At 29.6% G+C, this 18,842-nt stretch overlaps 2 protein-coding genes across 3 annotated transcripts; one reads left to right on the top strand and one right to left on the bottom strand.

The window, feature by feature from the left end:
• The first annotated feature begins 1,989 nt into the window (after window positions 1-1,989).
• Window positions 1,990-2,574, top strand: LOC109800442 (putative gamma-glutamylcyclotransferase At3g02910). The gene has a single exon (XM_020361222.2). It carries the CDS (start codon window positions 1,990-1,992, stop codon window positions 2,572-2,574), a length of 585 nt encoding a protein of 194 aa, XP_020216811.2.
• A 6,758-nt stretch (window positions 2,575-9,332) lies between these two features.
• On the bottom strand, window positions 9,333-10,846 carry LOC114916037 (uncharacterized). 2 transcript variants are annotated; one of them, XM_029271917.2, is made up of 3 exons: window positions 10,687-10,846; window positions 10,262-10,420; window positions 9,333-9,738 (listed from the first exon to the last, which is right to left on the bottom strand). In XM_029271917.2, the coding sequence occupies exons 1-3, from the start codon at window positions 10,716-10,718 to the stop codon at window positions 9,546-9,548; spliced, it is 384 nt and encodes a 127-aa protein (XP_029127750.2). In that variant the 5' UTR covers window positions 10,719-10,846; the 3' UTR covers window positions 9,333-9,545. The 2 variants fall into 2 exon arrangements, with proteins under 2 accessions (XP_029127750.2, XP_029127749.2); XM_029271916.2 differs by having other exon boundaries at window positions 10,667-10,840.
• Window positions 10,847-18,842: the final 7,996 nt, after the last annotated feature.

Here is an 18,842-nt window from a genome sequence, read left to right as displayed (position 1 = left end):
TATAATAAATATATTAATATTTTTTATATATTTTATTTTATTATTTTATTATTTTTTATTTTGTGGTAAAATTATCTTCATTTTTAATGAAGAAAAAATTTACTTATTTCAAGAGTAAGTCTTGATAGATTTATTCTATTTAATAATTAATGTTTTATATCAAATTTTTAAGAATTTAATTGTTAAATTAAAAAGTTTTTCATGTATAGATCAAATTTATAAAAAAATTTAAAAAATTAAAAATCATATGATATTTCGTTAAATTAATTCAAATTAACATATAAAATATTTTTGTTTTAAATGAATGTAAAAATTTAGAGGACACTAAAAGAAAATAAATTAATAATTTTATTATGTTTAACCTATTAATTTTTATCATTTTATTCCTCTAATTTTAAATAAGTTGCAAAAAATTATAAAGTGACACTTAAATATTTCTTCTGACAGAAAGAGAAAAGAAAAGTTATTACTTTATTTATAAGACAATTGTATTTTATAAAAATAAGTAATTTTAAAATTTTTACCATAAAAAAATATTTTTCAAAATTATTATATTTTTAATAAAATTAATAAAGAATATTCTATTCTCAGTTTTGGAACAGGCCGTTCTGAATCCAGAACGACCCGTTCTGATGTATTGTTGGTGTCTTAATTTTGCATCTGGAACGGCCCGTTTCAGATGCAAAATTAACACACTAAGAGTGCATCCAGAACGGCCCATTCTGGTTTCAGAACGGGCCGTTCTGGTTCCAGGTATTTTTACAAAATTTGGCGTCCACGTGGTATCCACGTATGCATCTATATATATATATATATTATATGTCCTATTTCCATACTTGTACATGATTAAAATTTATAAACATTTAATTTTCTTTTTAGAATTTACTTAAAATTTATGTAATTTCTTACTATTTTTTTAATTTATGTCAATTAAAATTTAATTAATATAATTTTGTAATTATTATTTATGTTATAATTCTTATTTTTATATTTTTTTTATAAAAAAATTAATATTTAATTAATTTTTGGATGAATACATAACGAGTATAATATATATGATATTCAACGAGTATAAAAATGGAGACAAAAATTTTATGTCCACAAGTATGTGGGCGAGATAAGTATAAGATATGAGGACGGGTAGAGAGAAACTCGTGCCTATTCTATTGTTATTTGTCATAGAACATAAGAAAGTTCATTTGGAGAATCATTTAATATTATAAAAAATAATATTATAAATTAGTCATTCTTATAGAGATAAAACTTAAATTCAAGATTTTGAAATTTAAAGATTACACATAACATCAATTATTTTAACAAATATTGATAACTTTTAAATTTTTTATTAAATAAAATATAGAGGTATAAAATATCTCACTAATCTCATTAAATATTGTCTATTTTTACTAGCATTAAAATTAATAGTTAATAAATAATAAATTTTTATCAACTAATATTTATCACATAATATCATGTGGTATATAATTAATTTATCAGCTATTTACTATTGTCATCTTAAAATTATCACTATAAATTAATTTTTCAGTAATGAAATCAACTGTTTTTTTTTAATATACAATTTTAGCGTTTTGATTTTAAAATGGAGAAGTTAATCTTTCTAATTTTAAAAATACATAATTTTAGTCTTTTTATTATATTAAAATTTATTAATTTTTAAGTTTCAACATTGATTTATATTTAAGTAATATGTCATTTAGTAATATTATATTTAAAAATAAAAAATTTAGAAAATGTGCAAATGAAATTTATTAATAAAATAAATATAACTATCAGTTTTAGTATTTAATTCTATAGGTATTTTTGAAATAAACTTTTCATTATGATTATTAATTGCATCTAACTTTTAAAACTAGTTTGTCAATGAATTATTGTGATATAAAAGAATAAATGGTATAGTTTTGATAGGAAATGAGAGGAAATGTAGTATAGCGAATAAAATAAGAGTACTAAGGAATGAGAATAAGGGAAATGGAAAAAGGAATGAAGGCATTATACGATGTTTGTTTTGTGAGTGGCGAAAATTGTGTTGAAAGGAGTGGGACATTGGTGATGGAGAGAGGGAGCGGAAAGGCGAAACCCCACCGCGTGTTCTCGTACGGCACGCTCAAGAAAGGCTTCCCCAACTACGCTCTCATGGAGGGCATCCTCCGCAGCGACGACGCCGTTTCGCTCGGCACCTACTTCACCCACCACCCCTACCCTCTCGTCTGCGGGCCCCACGGCATCGGCTACCTCATCAACCTGCCCGGCTCGGGCCAGCGGGTGAAGGGCGAGCTCTATGCCGTCTCGGATGCCGCCGTGGCTCTGCTGGACGAGTTCGAAGGCGTCAGCGTGGGGTGTTACGAGCGCCTACCGCTGGTGGTGGAGGCGGAGAACGGTGGCCAGAGGGTGGAGGCGGAGGCGTACTGGGCACATAGGAGCGTGGGGGAAGCGTTGTGGAAGATGAAGGGAGAGGTGGGGCTTAGCGAGTACGGAGAGAAAGAAGCCCGACAGTATGTGAGGAAGGAGGACCGCCCTGGTGCCAGAAACGCTATTCTAGACCTTCTTCCTTAATCACTAACGTTTAATAATATTAATCTGCATGCCAACAAACTCTCTCCTATTACTATTTTCAACTATGTCCCTTCTTCAATGCTTCTACCCATGTTCCTGATTGAATAGCTATATATATATCTATATCTATGATATGCATGCCATTGCACCTACATATTCATTCATGTTTCATTAGATCCATTCAATCACCTTATGATACGATTTGTTAGGAAATTCAACTATGTTAAATTGCAAGTAAGATTTTGATAATTACAGTATGAACTAAAATATACAGATAGAAAAAGAAAGAGAAGATTAAATAAATGACAAATAAAAAGTGACGGGCTAGTGTGATGGCGTAAACGTTTTTACTACAACTTGGATGTTGGTATTCGTGTTGGATTAGACAATCGCCTCGAACTAACTTAAACAAGAATTTTGCACTTGCCCTGATGTTGACGACGTCAAATCCGCAAAAGGCAGCGTTGAATGGTTGATGCAACTTGCACGTTGCAACCTCCTCTGCACATGCTAGACCAAGCAAAGCCATATCTATCCATTCAAAATTGATTTTCTGAATTGTCATCATCCAATTAATCCACGACTCAATTTTCACTTGAATCCTCTTGTTGAGGAGCTGATCTTAATATAAATCTTATTGTCATCTGATTTAATAACAAAATGACACTTGTCAATAATTATACGGTACAATATTTATTCATGTGTACTCTTTTTTTCTTCTGAGGATTCGGCATTTTTTTTTATATTTTAATATATCTAAAATTAAGAATTTTCCAATTTCATTTCATTGCTCAATCACAATAATTTTTTTCTTTCAAATTTTCAAAGTTATTAAATGTTTTGTAACTAACCGCAATTAAGAATAATGTACGTCATTTATTCAAATTTAATTGTTTTTGCTCAATTTTCAACATAAAATATTTCTGCCTATATACTTTCTATTTTATGAGTGAACTGTTATGTTATTTCAATTTTCTTTTAATTTATTTTTTATTTATATATTCACTGAAATATAATATTTTCACACTTACCTTTATTCTGTCATACCAATATTCATATATATACTATATTAGCCTCTCACCCAACCATTTTTGCTAAACATTATTGTACGTTTAGCAATTCTCTTGTAGTGTGGAATATAAGCTATGGTTTAATCATTTTCAAGAATGAACAACATCTATTTGAAGCTAAACAAAATACAGGTTATACTCATTTCATTATTTTTATTTATACGTAGAAACAAATTGGTGCACATTTATTGCGTTTTAGGAAGCTCGCAAAACACAATACATAATATATAGGTTAAATTCATTTTTTGTCCTTCATATTATTTATTTAGTTCAATTTAGTTATTATGTTATTAATAGGCTTGATTTTATCTCTTAATTTTTTTTAAATGATGCAATACATTTTTTTTTTATTGAAACTAACGTCATTATAATCACGTGTATAAAAATTTCGCATCATTAGATCCAATTAAATAGAAAAAATCACATTACATTAATTTTAAAAATTAAAAAACTAAATTAAACCTTTTTTAATAATTAAGAAAAACAAATTGAACTAATTAAATAAAAGGATAGACAAAAAAAATAATTTAGCTTATTTTAAAATCATAGATTTCATAACAAAACTCTCTTTAAAGAGTCTAACTTTCAATTCAAAACTAAATAATAAAAGAACGCATGTTAACACCTAAAGTGAAACAGGATGGCAAAAAATTAAAATAATATGAAGTTGCTACCAATATTTATTTTTAGGAAAATATTGAAAAAATTCTCTCAAAGGAAATTAAGGTCTTGGAAACCAAATTTTAAGTTCGGCTGTCATTTACGTGTAGGTAGAATATTAACATTCTACAATATTAGTTAAAAAATGGTTGCCTTTAATTAAATGTGTAAAATTAATACTGCTTTAAAATTATTTATTTTACCCTTTTAAAAAACTAAATTATTAATTAAGCATTTGTTTGTATATTATTTCATTCTTGAATTTTTTTATTTTTCTTAGAAGAGAGAAGAATTATTGATTTTTATAATTATCTTTTGAGTCGACAAAGGTGGATCATTGCTCTTATGTATCATTAAGTGTAATGAGTAAATCAGACTTCGTATTTCTTTAGATAGATAAATTTGAGTTTATATTTTTAATTTTAGTTATTTTTATTCTAAGAGTTATATTTCGTTACTCATATAAGAATAGGAGATCTAAAATGGTTATCACAATCATTATTAAGTGTTCGTAATAATGATAAAAATAAAGAAGATTCAAAATGATTATTGTACTCAATTTTATCATTTAGAAGATTTTTTATTATACATTAAGGTTTTAGTGATAATCAAATATGAAGGAGATCCAAAATGATTATTGTTATATTTTATTATTTTCACAATAATCAAACAGGAATGAGATCTAAAATGATTATCACTATATTTTTATTAATACTTATTTTTGGACACAATTTAACATTTTTTTAGAAAACTCAATCACTCTAGTCAAACAAAAAGAAATCCAAAATGACTATCACACTCAATTTTGTCATTTAAAAGATTGTTTAATATATTTGACGTCATTTTATATATGGAGATTCAAAATAATTATCACTATTATTTTTCAGTAGTATTTTAATTTTTTTTAAGCTATTTAATTATTTTAAAGAGAGAATTCACAATAACCAAATAAGAAAGACATTCAAAATAATTATCGATAAAACCTTAAATCGTTACAATAACTACATAAATAGTTATCACTTATATTCATTACTAACAAATATTTTGTAAAATTAATCTTATATACATAATATTATATATCATCAAATTAGTTTATTGATTAATATAAAAGAGAAAGAAAGCCTTAATCCCAAAACCAAACATGTTAGGAATTAGTAATATATAGAAATTCATTTTATTCTGTTAATATTATAAACTTATTAATACTAAATAATAAAATCACATTTTCATCTCCAGGAGACCTAACCTGTGCAACACATAGTTTCGAAATCAAATGTCATGACTAAAGCAATAAAAACTGTTCTTACCGGAATTTGTCGTAGGGACGATCTTCCAAGTAAGATTGGTGAGCCTCCTTCACTGGTACACTGATGCTCCAAGATGGGGGTGGTACCTGCAAAAGAGACTCTGATGCTAATGTTAGGGTTTGTATGAGTAATAGTCTCGTATAAGTAATGCACGTACCTTGGAGTGAATTAGGGTTGCTTTGGGCTCTGAGCCTGAGATAAGATATGATAGCGGATCTCGTCTAGGACGAGATCTTCGGTAATCAGTGATTAGATAATGGATCTCGTATGGGCGAGATTCTCGGGAATCAGTTGTGATTCACTTGAATGCCGAGCTGACGTCGTATGACGCGTGCCCGAGATCATCTTGCACTGTGATGCCGAGCTGACGTCGTATGACGCGTGCCCGAGATCATCTGGTACTGTGATGTCGAGCTTGGAGCTGGTCAGTACAAAAACCAACATTTTACGAATCCAAAACAATAAATAAATAAACCTATGCAATAGTTAAAATTCATGAACCCAATTGTTTATAATGCTGCAATGTTAACAAAGGTCCTATATTAACCCAAGAAACATGTTGGATATATACATATTTGCACACGGTTAACAGAAATTTATATTTAGTGACGGTTAAATACCTCTTTTGGTCCCTTATAATGTTTTTTTGTTTCAATTTAGTCTCACTTTAATTTTTTGTCTCAATTTGGTCCCCAATAACTTAAACTAGTGCAATTTGAGACTTCCGTCCAAATGATTTAGACGAAATTAACTGTTGGCCACGTGGCATCTACGTGGATGCCACATGGATGCGCACGTGGACACCAAAATTCTGGAAAAAACCTGAAACCAGAACGGCCCGTTCTAAAACCAAAACTGGCCGTTCTGCTTTTAGAACGGGACGTTCTACTTTTAGAACGGGACGTTTTGAATTCAGAACGGGCCGTTCTGAATTCAGAACGGGCCGTCCCAGAACGCCATGCTTTTTATTGTATTTTTTTTATTATATCTATATTAATAAATATATAATAAATAAAAAATACAATAAATTAATATTCATTTATGAAAATCTAAAAAAAAATCAAATAAGATAAGACCTTCCAAAATATTTTTTTGATTTGAATTTATCCAGTTCAAAATCTTGACTAAAATGCCGCAATGTATTTCAAAAATTGAAAATAAAATTCAAGGTTTAGGGGTACCACCTCAAGAACAGGTTGTTATTGTTGGGGTACATCGTCAATGACTTCAAGGAAAAACATTGTTTCGTTTTATCCTTGACTGTATAGTATCAATTTGGTAGTAAGTGGTTCACTCTAGTTTGACTAATAATGAAATAAAACTTGTTATCATTGTCCTTAGTGATACACTGCATCATCGTTATTGATATACTGTATAGCCCAAATGTTTAGCAATTGAAGTTATTAATCCTCATTAACAATATTACCAAATCTAGTGTTTGAAATGTTTTGTATTTTAGTTTTTTTTGCACGAAATTCTGAACCAGAATGGGCCGTTCTGGTTCCAGGTGTATTCAAGTATTTTTTGATCAACCTACGTGGTATCTACGTGGCATCCACGTAGCCACCAGTTAACTCCGTTTAAATCATTTAGACGGAAGTCCCAAATTGGAACGATTTAAATTATTGGGGACCAAATTGAGAACTAAAATTAAAGTGAGACTAAATTGAAACAAAAAAATATTGTAAGGACCAAAAGAGATATTTATCCATTTAGTGACCAACTATATACGAAGAAGGCAAAAGTAAGACTACAATATGTGATCATAAAGTCACACATGAAGTAAATATATACGAGGTTATGGAGTAGTAACTAACCACAAAATACAAGCACAATGTTAACAATTAACTTATTCACATAAAACATTGAACAGTTACATAATCAACAAATGTAAAATAAGTAAACTGGACTTAAGCATAATATACAGGGATAAGAGGCAAACCAAGTTTGAATGTAGGCGAATCTGGTAATTAGTTTTTTTTTTGTTTTTCACAACCCAAAAGTAGTGTAAAATAAGTCATGCCAAGGTTTGAATCAACAATGGTCGCACTTGGGCCAACATGAGTCGCGGATGGTGGTTAGACAGGCATAGCTTCTCCTCCCTTGTTTCACTGATTTCCTTATTTATTCTCCTCCATGATCTCTTAAGATTTCCATTTAATTTTCATATTTTTTTAACTCCTTTTCATTCTTTTGTTTCACTATATCAAAATTGTTGGCTTTTTTCATTGCTTATATAGTGGATTGAGGACTTCTTTGTAACTCCTTTTGATCAAAGGATTGAGAGCGGAATAATGGTTTACTTGCATGTTACTGTAAATCTCAAAGATGACATTGAATGTGGCAGCCTAGCTAGCTACCTAGGCTCTCTTGCAATGTAACTTCTTTCGAACGCAATCTTGGTTTCTTTTCTCTTTTAATTTTATTTTTTATTATTTTATTTTAATTAAAAATGGGCTTAAGACAATCCAATAAAAACAATAAAAGAAAATGGGCATAGACCTAATTTGCTCATCATAACTAATCATCAAATAAATAACAAAAAAAAAATTATGTGGTATTCACAATTATTTCAAATTTTAGTATTTTTCGGAAGAAATTTGGTTATTGCAATGCATAAGTGTTTGATTGTATGCATCAAAAATATATATGTCAAACTACGGATCATGAAAAGTTAAAATCAACTTTAATTGCCATATCATATTAATATTAACATTTTATTTTTTTATTAATTAATATTTTCAAAATTAAAAATAATTTTTGATTCATTTATATATTAAAAATACCCCCATACATAATTTGTCATGTGCATCTCCCAAGTCCACGCACTAATTTTATTAATACTTATGCTATATCTGGGTGGGAAGAAAAAAAATAAGAATAAGAATACTTTTTTTTCATATTTGGTTAGAAAAAATTCAATTTTTAAAAATAAAAATAAAAATTTTGTTTTCTTTTACTTTTTCCGTCTTCGATTTAAAGTTCAATTTTCCCCCTACTCTGAACTAAACATAGGGTTAATTAAAGTTTATATTTTTAATAAACAAATTTACTTTTTTATGATTTCTACATTGTATTTGAAATTTTTAGCAAATAATTATTCCGAAAAAAATTAATATTATGAAAAAGTTCTAAAGATCAAATTCATCCATTATATCAACCGATTTATGGATATACATTTCAACATAGTTGCTCGAAATTAACAAAGTCACGCCGAACTTACTTAGTCATGTTTAAACTAACCAAATCACATTTAGATTAAGATAGTTACAATTTGGCAATTCACTCCGTTACAAACTATTGACGTAGGATACATTTTTCTTTCTCTTGCCTATCACCATGATTGATATAAATAAGGATTCATGTCATAGGCTGGATCATGCTTTCTATCGATTCATGTTGTTACTCTAGTAACTCTACTCATTCTCTTAATGATTTGGGCGTTTAAATGTTTTGCAGGTGGTTTCCATTGTGGTCACTCAATCAAATGATCATCATCATGCAAGAATCGATACTTGGGCTAACTTTTGTATTCTCCATCAGAACATTGGTCTCATCTATGGAAAATAATTTTTTTTCCTTCTTTTCTAGGATGTTGAATACGTGTAGCCACCAAATCACTGGTTTTGAAACACTCCTCTTCCAGAGGACGGATACATATCTAATTTTAAAAAAATAAATAAATAAATAAATAAAAATAAAAAAAGTGGATCATATCAGCTGTCCCAAATGTTCATTATTCAGTAATTAACATTTCATTTGCGAATTTAGTCTATTATCTCAACTACAAACTAATACTGATCACACCCTTTATTACCAATCAAACATAATACCGATGACAGAACATTCATTTCCGTTATTACTGATCAGTGATCAGTGATCACACATGATTGTGATGATATCATAAATATGCAGTTGATGGACTTGTCCTGAATCATTTATCTTTAACAGTACAAGAACACTGTCCAGCGCATTCAGCAAAGCCCTTGCCAGAGCCTGCGTCAGGGCCTTCAGTCCTGAAAATAACGCAACTCCACCCTTCACCACACTTGCAAAATGCTCCCTTGCCACTGCTACCCACAACATCAGGGGGCAAATTTATTTCTTTGGACACTGCTTCTCCTTCACTGCACCACAATTATTTTAACAACGTATTGCTGTTCAGTACTTTGCAAAATAATTAGATGTAGCTAGCTAGCCGCGATGGTATAATTTTAGAGAAATGATCATATATTTTACGTTTGAATGACTCTTTTCAGGATACGTATGTTGGATTTTCTAGACAATTAATTAGAAAGGACAAACAGCTGAAAAAACAGAACCAATTTTTTTATTTTATTTAAAAATAAAAATAGTAATAATTGAAGTTAAAAGAAAAAACATCTTGCGAAATGAAAGAACCGTGAAAGGCTTTAATGTGTAAAGCAGTTCATTTTGATTGGTAAAGAAATAAAGAAAAAAGAGTACTTATATTTTCTTTGAAGAAGATTACATCTTTACAGTTAATTAAAGATATAGTTACCTAAAAAAATGAAAAGCAAATAGGGATATCTTCTATATATATTATTATAATTATAATCAATTCCAATAATCAATATTTAATTTGTAGACTTCAATAAGTATAAGTCATGAGTGGTTTGTTTGACATACATGGTACAGGTGCTATTTTCACCACATTTAACAAAAACTTTGCCTGCATCAGGCCCCTCAGTCTTAGTTATGATACATGTCCAACCCTCACTCATCTTGCAGAACGCGCTGCCCTTGCCCAAGCCCAAGCCCAAGGTTTTATCTGCAGCTGAGACTTCCCTACAGAAAGAGTTGATAAGCATAGTTATACCTTAACCTCAGCAACGCATAAGGATAATTTTTCTGGGCGATTTTATTCAGGTTTTAGATATAAGATCGTAGTATATATCAATCATATATTTCATAGATGTTTGAAAATGGAACAACAATATAATTGGCACCACAAGTTATTGAAATTAATTAAAAAAATATAGAGAAATGAAATAAAGGTGATTAGTAAAGTAATAGATGGTACAGAATAAAAACCAATTATAGACTTTCGAAACCTGAGACACTCCTGCTCTTGGGGGGACTCCATATTCTCTTAGTGATAAGAAATTCATTTTAATTTGTATGAGGAATTACTCGGGAACGACGTAGAACATTAGAAAGTCAATAGTATCCTCCATACTCAATAATTGAAGCATGTTTAAGGTTGGGCTATGTTGTCCATAAATACTGACATTAAAAATATCAACACTGCAGTCTATATCATTTACCCAGCACCCTCCAATTTTGTGAACCCTATCCGTACTAGGAAAGAACATAAATGATACTAAACATTTTTTTTAATATATTTTACATTATTGGATTTTTTTTTGGGTATGTTTTATTAAGATATCCGACGTAGTCCATTTCTGTGAGTCTATAGGGAAAATAATTAAAATAATACTTGCTGTATATTTTCTTTAATATATTTAATATTTTGCATTGTGGAATGAGTTTTATGAAAAAAATTGTTAACAATATCCAGTGGCATGGCATCCATTTAAAAAAGGGACACGTGAAAACATTATGAAATGTGCTATTTATTTATTTATTTTGCACCAAATGTGTTACTGTTATTCTTTTGCTTTTTAAATGAAAAACTGTTTCCCTAGAGTTGGGGCTCTTGTACAGAAATGGGCCTAAAAGGTCCAAGGCCCAGAAGTTACAAATGCCCTTACACCATAACTATTTAATTATCATGCCTACACTTCACAGTTAAGAAACTTTTAGAATCCTATATATCAAATCGATATATGCCAACCAGACGTTATTTTAAATGGACCGAACTTGATTCCATTAAATAAGATTTTGGATTGGGACTATGTAGGTGGAAAAAATATAGTTAAAAAGAGATGTATTATAAGTTCATACCAATATGAAAATGTGTATATAAATTTTCTGCTCTCAACAATATATTCGTCTAACAATAATAAAATAAGTTTATAATACATTTACAAGGAAGTTTTTAGATTGAACTCATTTTGAGAGTCTTAAATTTGATGAAATATTATTTAATCTTTTGCTAGCTGAATTGATGGATCGATTATTATCGTTCTTTCTTTTTTTCTTTTTTTTTTTTTTTTTTTTTAGGATCGCACATGTTGAATAAAATATCTATATACATCATAATACCGGTGATGGGAGGAAGAGAGCATATTAAACAGAAAATGGGAAGCACTGTACTAAGGAAGTAGTGGGTAATTTTAGTGGATAGTTTAGGGAATAGATGGAAGAAAAAATAGTATTGACAAAAATCAAATTATGGGTAAAAATAAAAGTAACTAAATAATTAATATACTTATATAATATATACAGAAATTATTAAAAATAAAATTCATAAGTAACAATTAACCCATTTTTAGTTTTTAAAGATATAAATTTAAAAATCATAAATTATATATATATATATATATATATATATATTGAAAAAACAACAACAAAAAATCACCATACGCCTATTAATATTTTAAAATTAAAATATTTAATAATCAAAATATAAATTAATTAAGGTGTTAAAATTTAAAATCATATATCATAAAATCATGAAACAAACTTAAAAGTTCCACGACTCACATATATAAATAAATATAAGTATATAAAAATAGTATATCATTATATAATAAAAAAATCCACCACTGCACAATTATAAAAATCAAATAAAAAAATATCGGCAACATTTAAAAGAAATTACTAAAAAAATAACATATAAAATAAAAATTTAATTAATTTAATTATTAATTTAGTAATGTAATATTGTGTATTTTATTATTAATTATTGATTTTATTAATTCATATATTGTTATGATTTAGTGGTTAATTAGTTGTTGAGTTAACGTGTATAAAACAACCAATATAATCTATATGGGGTAAGATAAGTATAAAATGACCAAAATCACTGAGGTACAAGATTATGGGCCAAAATTTCAAACTAAGTATCAGAAAAAGCGTAGTATTTGAAGGGTAGTCGACGAGTTAATTTCACAGGAAGTTTAGCTATTCATGCTAAGGTTGTGGTAGGAACACATCAACGTGTTCCACCCTGATAAGAAATTAAGAATATTAGACTTTCCTAGTTCAAGTATCAAAATTTGATAAACCATGTTGTATTGTTAGTTGGTTTGGTAGGATGAAGTCACTTAAACTGCTCATTGTATTGTAAGAGATTTCTTAGTTGAAAATGCTTGAAGACGCATTTAATTGATGTGCTATGCATATGATGTGTTAACTTGTTGTGTTATTCATATGTTATGTTATTATTTTGAGTTGTAAAGTTGATCTGTACAATGTTAAGTTGTTGCCTTAAAGAGGTTATTGAATCCTAAGTTGATATATTGTTATGTTGTACAATAAGCACCTTGTTGAATTGTGATGTGTTGTTAAGTTGGAAAAACATGTATGAATTGCATGATGTGATTTATATGTTGATGTTGGTAGTATAGTTGTAGTTTTTCTCCTATACTTGTTATGTTTTTTTCTTTTAAGTTTATTCCTACATATTTCCTTGTTATGTGTTGATCATACTTAATTAAATCACTGTATATGTGTGTATGCACACGCATGTGTGCATGCGTACATGAGTATGAAAATATGCACATTCAAGATATGTGGTATAATCCCATTAGAGAAGTGCCTTTATGTTTTTAGTACATATCCATGTATATATAATATTGTATTTATATTCAAAAATTGGTTGTATGGTAATTCTAATTAGTTAAATTTATATTTTCTGTTACTTACTGTTAAACTGTAAAATATAAGAAGCTGTCAAGTCATTATAAGAAAAAGGAAACATGTAAATAAAAATATTGTTAACAATAAATAATTATAATTTGTTTTCCAATTAAAGTTAATATTTATGTTAATTTGGATGAAGAAATATAATTGTAAAATATTTAATTTGAGAGGGAAAATGAAAAAAAAAGAAAACAAAACAAAAAAAAAGACACACAGTTTATATATTTTGTCATGGCAGGATTCGAAGGTAGGTCTTTTCATAAGACACATAAGTTACTCTACTTCTATAAATTATCTTAGATAGCTTCACATAAAGTAGGTCGAATTTTCATAACATCTTTGTATGTACAATCAAAATTAATACCAAACTTCTGTCAATAGATTAAAAAAAAATAATCAATTATCTATTAAACGTATTTGACCTTATCAGTTTTCCCTTCCTCGAATTATCCAGTTAGCATGAATCCTACCAAAAACATACACCTTATTTTATGATTTAATAATATTTCATCTACACAAATAAAGATGGCAATGCTATTTAATATATTGTTGGAAATATAGGTAGAATTTACAAAATTGAAAAGATAAAACCCACTAAGACTAAGTAATGACCTTGGATGTCATGTACTGTATGAGCGGGCCTTTTTAAATAATATTGATCTCATCTTATATCATGTGATATGATTAATATTTTAGCAAAGAATGCAAGTAAGTTCCACTGAGTTAATAACATCAAATAATGGAAATACAACGCATTAATTCCTGTAGACTGCTAGTAGTGCTTACCTATGTTAGCGTTTATTTTGCATGGTAACTCATGTGTAATGAAGTAGTGGGTAACATACATTGTTGAAGAGTCAAATATTTGTGCTGAGAGATAAGCGTGAATGGAAAAAGGGTAATCCACTAGAGAAGCAGAAAGAGATGGGTGGATCCCGCAATCTTCCAATTTTCATGTGATCCTCCACTACATACCATATACTTAATTTCATGTACCCCATTGTTAAGGCTAGTGATACATAGCTGGAGCTATAGGTAAAGGTCCATGCCTTCAAATTCAAGCAACAACTTGGTGTATCTTTGTATTGGTGTTAGATCCCATCTAAATTCACGTTCTATTAAAACTCATTTTTTGAGTCTTGAAAAATGAGAATTTCTGTCATGAACCAAACTCTTTTCCATACACATGCACTCTTAATTGACACTTGAGTTGAGACCACCATCTTGTGCACCTTTCCGGTTCTGTTAAAACTTTTGATGTCCCGATTCACACATGTCCACCTACATATAGGTTCTTCTTCCGACGGATTAATGTTAACATGAAATGGATTAGAACTGGTGCTAATCTATAGGGGTGGAGAGTGGATTGGTTCGTTATCTTCTATTCATAATTTATGGAATTATAAATAGAAAGTAACCAATTATATTACCTGTTTAAATACATCACTAATGCATCTTATTCGAATTGTGACTTGTATACATATATTTGGTACCTAGCTAGTACCAATTTAATATATATTCTCTATTTGCTGGTTAGAAGGAAAAAAAATGAAATGTCCTATGAAACCACATGGTGAACGCAAGACGGTAACTTTATTTGGTTTGATTTCATATATGTATTTATATGAAGGAAAACAACAAATCATAAACAAATTAATAAGTTGTTTTAAATTTGTTTATATGATAATATATAAATTTATCGGATTCATCTATTTTGCCGAAGAAAGAGCAGTTCGTTAATTTTTGGATGGAAATCACTCGATCAATTTCCAAAATCACTTCAATGGAGTGGAGCAAGTGGCCTCACAAATGATCATTATAAGGGTCTTTTCCCTTTTATGTTTGAATCTAAGGGGGGCGTTAATTTGTATACAAAATCTTTTTTTTTATTTTAAATTGAAATTTTTATTTTTATTTTATATGTTTGGTTCCTATTTGAAAATAAGATTTTCTCAAGAATTATAATTTCGGAAGAACAATTTTTATCCCACTTTTTCACAAAAATATTTTCATGAAAGTTGAGAATTTATCTTTCTTGAATAAGAGAGAAAAGTTTTCTATATATATAAAAAAATTACATTATTCTTTTTTAAAACAAAAAACTTAATTAATATTTTTTATCCATTATCACTTGAACAATAAATACGAAAACGTATTAATTTTATTAACTAATTAAAAAATAAATTAACTTAAATAATTCATTAAGTATATTCTTTTAATCACTTTCAATTCTATGTTTTTTAAGAAAAAAATAAAATCAGTGAAACGTTTCATTATAAACTTTTAATAAATTATTTTATTATGTTTTATATTATCATTTTTCTTGTTAATCTAGTAATAAAAATTAAAATAATTATATAATTTTCATAAGATATGATATTTTATAATTATTTAAAATTTATAAATTATAAAACTACATTGCTAATTTTTGTTATGATTTTTAACTTCTAACTTTAACCAGTTATTTCAGCAAAATAACGTTATATATGTTTTTTTTTTATTTTAGTTTACTTATATTTTAATTTTTAACTGTTATTTTGATTATTAATTTAACTTTTTTTATTATTATTAATCATGAAATTTATATTTTATACTCTAATTTATTTTTTGTATAATTTAATTGTATATAAAATATTAATTTTCATGTAAGATTATGACACAAGTGCATCTTTCAAAAAAAAAAAAAAAAACTCAATTACTTGTAAAAGATGTTTTTGTAGAAAAATATTTATATAATAAAAAAATAATATTGTAATCAAATATAAAAAATTATTTTTTATAAAATTTATATTAATATTCTGACAAATTTTAATGAACAATTAAATAAATTTTAATTATTTCAAAAGTTATAACTAAGAAAAACAAAAATGTGTTGGAAAGTAGGAGATCATAAGATGCAGACCCCAGTACGGTGGACGAGCCGGAAAAAGCACTTTATACGATAAGGCATTTTTTCATTCACTGCAACAGAAATTATTTATTAACAAATTAGTATTAGCTAACATTTATTATATTTCTTTCTCTTAAAAAAATAATTAACTACAAATATAGTTATTGTGCATTTTTACTAATGAGAATTTTTATATTGAATTTATTCATTATAAAATCACTTCATTTAATAATTCATAATTTATATTAAATTTTAATAATCAAATTATTAAATTAAAAGTCTTTAATTTAACCATTAAATCTACACATGATGGTTATTTGATAGTCAATAAAATGAAATGTAAATAGACATTTTTTTATATGTTGTTGTAGGAGCGGCAGAGAATCTAATCTCAGTTTTTACTTACTATTGTAAGTAGAATACTTATAAATTTTATTTTATTTTAATTTAATTGATAAATTTAAAGTTTTAAATCTCTACGATTGGCGATCTTTACAAATTTTGAAATTTGACATTAATTATTAGGGGCCTGGGAAAATTGTTAGGTTTGAGTGTCTAATTTTTTAAATATTTTTTTGAGTCCACCATAATTGATAGAATACGACACTGTCACATGTATCCTGATCATAACCTAATTGGATCACTTATTATTCTTCTATCCTTCAAAAAGTACGCACTCATATAATTATCATTTAGGATTTATATCTAAAATCTTAAACCCTAAACATTTTTTTTAATGGATCATTAATTATCATTGAGTACTTATTATAAAGTAATTCATCTCAAACCTATATCGTGACTTTTAATTATATTACTGTTAAAAGTCAATAACTTATAATTAGGATATTATGTTCCAATTACAACACCTTACGATATCGTGTAGGATTGTAGCTAAAAAACAATATAAATTTGGTGCAAATAATAATCGTAATTTACCAAATAAATTGAGTACAATATTATTTCCCTTGTCCGTTCTAGCCTTTGTTGTATGAACCACTCACAACACGATAATCATATCACTCAACAAGTTTTTGCATTATCTAAAAGCAAAGGAAGGCTTAAAATATAGTGTACACAAAATTAAAAGCCAATTGGTATATCATGCATGATCAATACAGACCAATGAACAAGTTGCTGCATGCTGAAATATGAAACAAATAGTTACCCTATAGCCAATGGTGCTAAATGTGAATTAAATAGATAAATGATGACTAGACATTCTTGAGAGAAAACAGATAGATGTTCTATGAGAATATGAGATAGAAGTAACATTTATTTTTGCGTAGCGAGCATAATGAGAATGAAATGAAGGTAATGGTTGACAGCAAAAGCACACCAGTGGGTCTATTAGTGCGATTTTTTGTACTTGTACCCGACCAACTTCTTCATGTGCAGTGGGCCACACTTCGCTGAATTAAACGCGCTATTGGGCCCCTCCTATTGACTAATGGGCCAGGCCCATTCCTATATATACGCATGCACTTTGCATTCTAAAACCACGCTTTGCAATGGCAACTTCTAAGGTAATTCTCAATAACGTTCTCTTTGTGTTGTTGTGTGTAGGCATTTGCTCTGCCGCTAGAACACTCCTCACTCAAGAGGAACATGCTAACTTTGTTCTAGGCCACGGCACTGTTGGAGTTGTTGCCGGCGGTTATGCCGGTGGTGGAGGTAGTGGTGGAGGTGGAGGCGGAGGCGGAGGCGGAGTAGAGCTCGGCGGAGGTGGCTATGGAGAAGGAGCTGGCGGAGGTGAAGGTGCCGGTGGTGCATATGGTGCTGCGGGTGGTGGACACGGTGGTGGTGCAGGAAGTGGCGGAGGAGGCGGTGGTGGTGCTGCCGGTGCTGGATATGGAGGAGGCGCTGGTAAAGGGGGTGGTAGTGGATATGGTGAAGGTGGAGCAAATGGAGGTGGTTATGGTGGTGGTGGTGGAAGTGGAGGAGGAGGAGGCGGTGGTGCAGGGGGTGCTGGTGGTGCTGGTGGTGGTTATGGAGGTGGGCAAGGGAGTGGAGCTGGTGGTGGATACGGTGGAGCCAATGGTGGAGGATACGGAGGCGGAGGTGGAAGTGGTGGTGGCGGTGGAGGAGGTGCTGGTGGAGCACATGGAGGTGGATATGGTGGTGGTGAAGGAGCTGGTGGAGGATATGGTGGTGGGGCAGCTGGTGGTGGTGGCGGCGGCTCTGGTGGTGGCGGTGGTGGAGGCTCTGGCGGTGGCGGTGCACATGGGGGTGGATATGGAGCTGGTGGTGGGGGTGGTGAAGGTGGTGGCCACGGTGGTGGATACTACCCTTGAGATTAATAAATTACCTTAGAAAGTGTCCTCCTTGTGGCCATAGTAACAATAATAAGTGTATGAGTATGGTTAGGGGGATGCTTATAAACTATTTATGCATTGTATTCTAATTTTTATGTTTTACATATATGTCGAATGGATTGGAAGCTCGTCAAGACTTACAATGGTCTATTAATAATACATATTTTGCAGTATTTTAGATTGCATGTCCTTCCATTATTACTTTCTAATTATGTCAAGAGAAACCAGACAGATCTTC

The sequence above is a fragment of the Cajanus cajan genome, chromosome 11 (genome assembly GCF_000230855.2).
Source record: "Cajanus cajan strain Asha chromosome 11, NIPB_CcT2T_4, whole genome shotgun sequence".
In the NCBI taxonomy this organism is placed as follows: domain Eukaryota; kingdom Viridiplantae; phylum Streptophyta; class Magnoliopsida; order Fabales; family Fabaceae; genus Cajanus; species Cajanus cajan.
The sequence above is the reverse complement of the archived record's forward strand: the minus strand, read 5'-3'. Positions and strand labels throughout refer to the sequence as shown.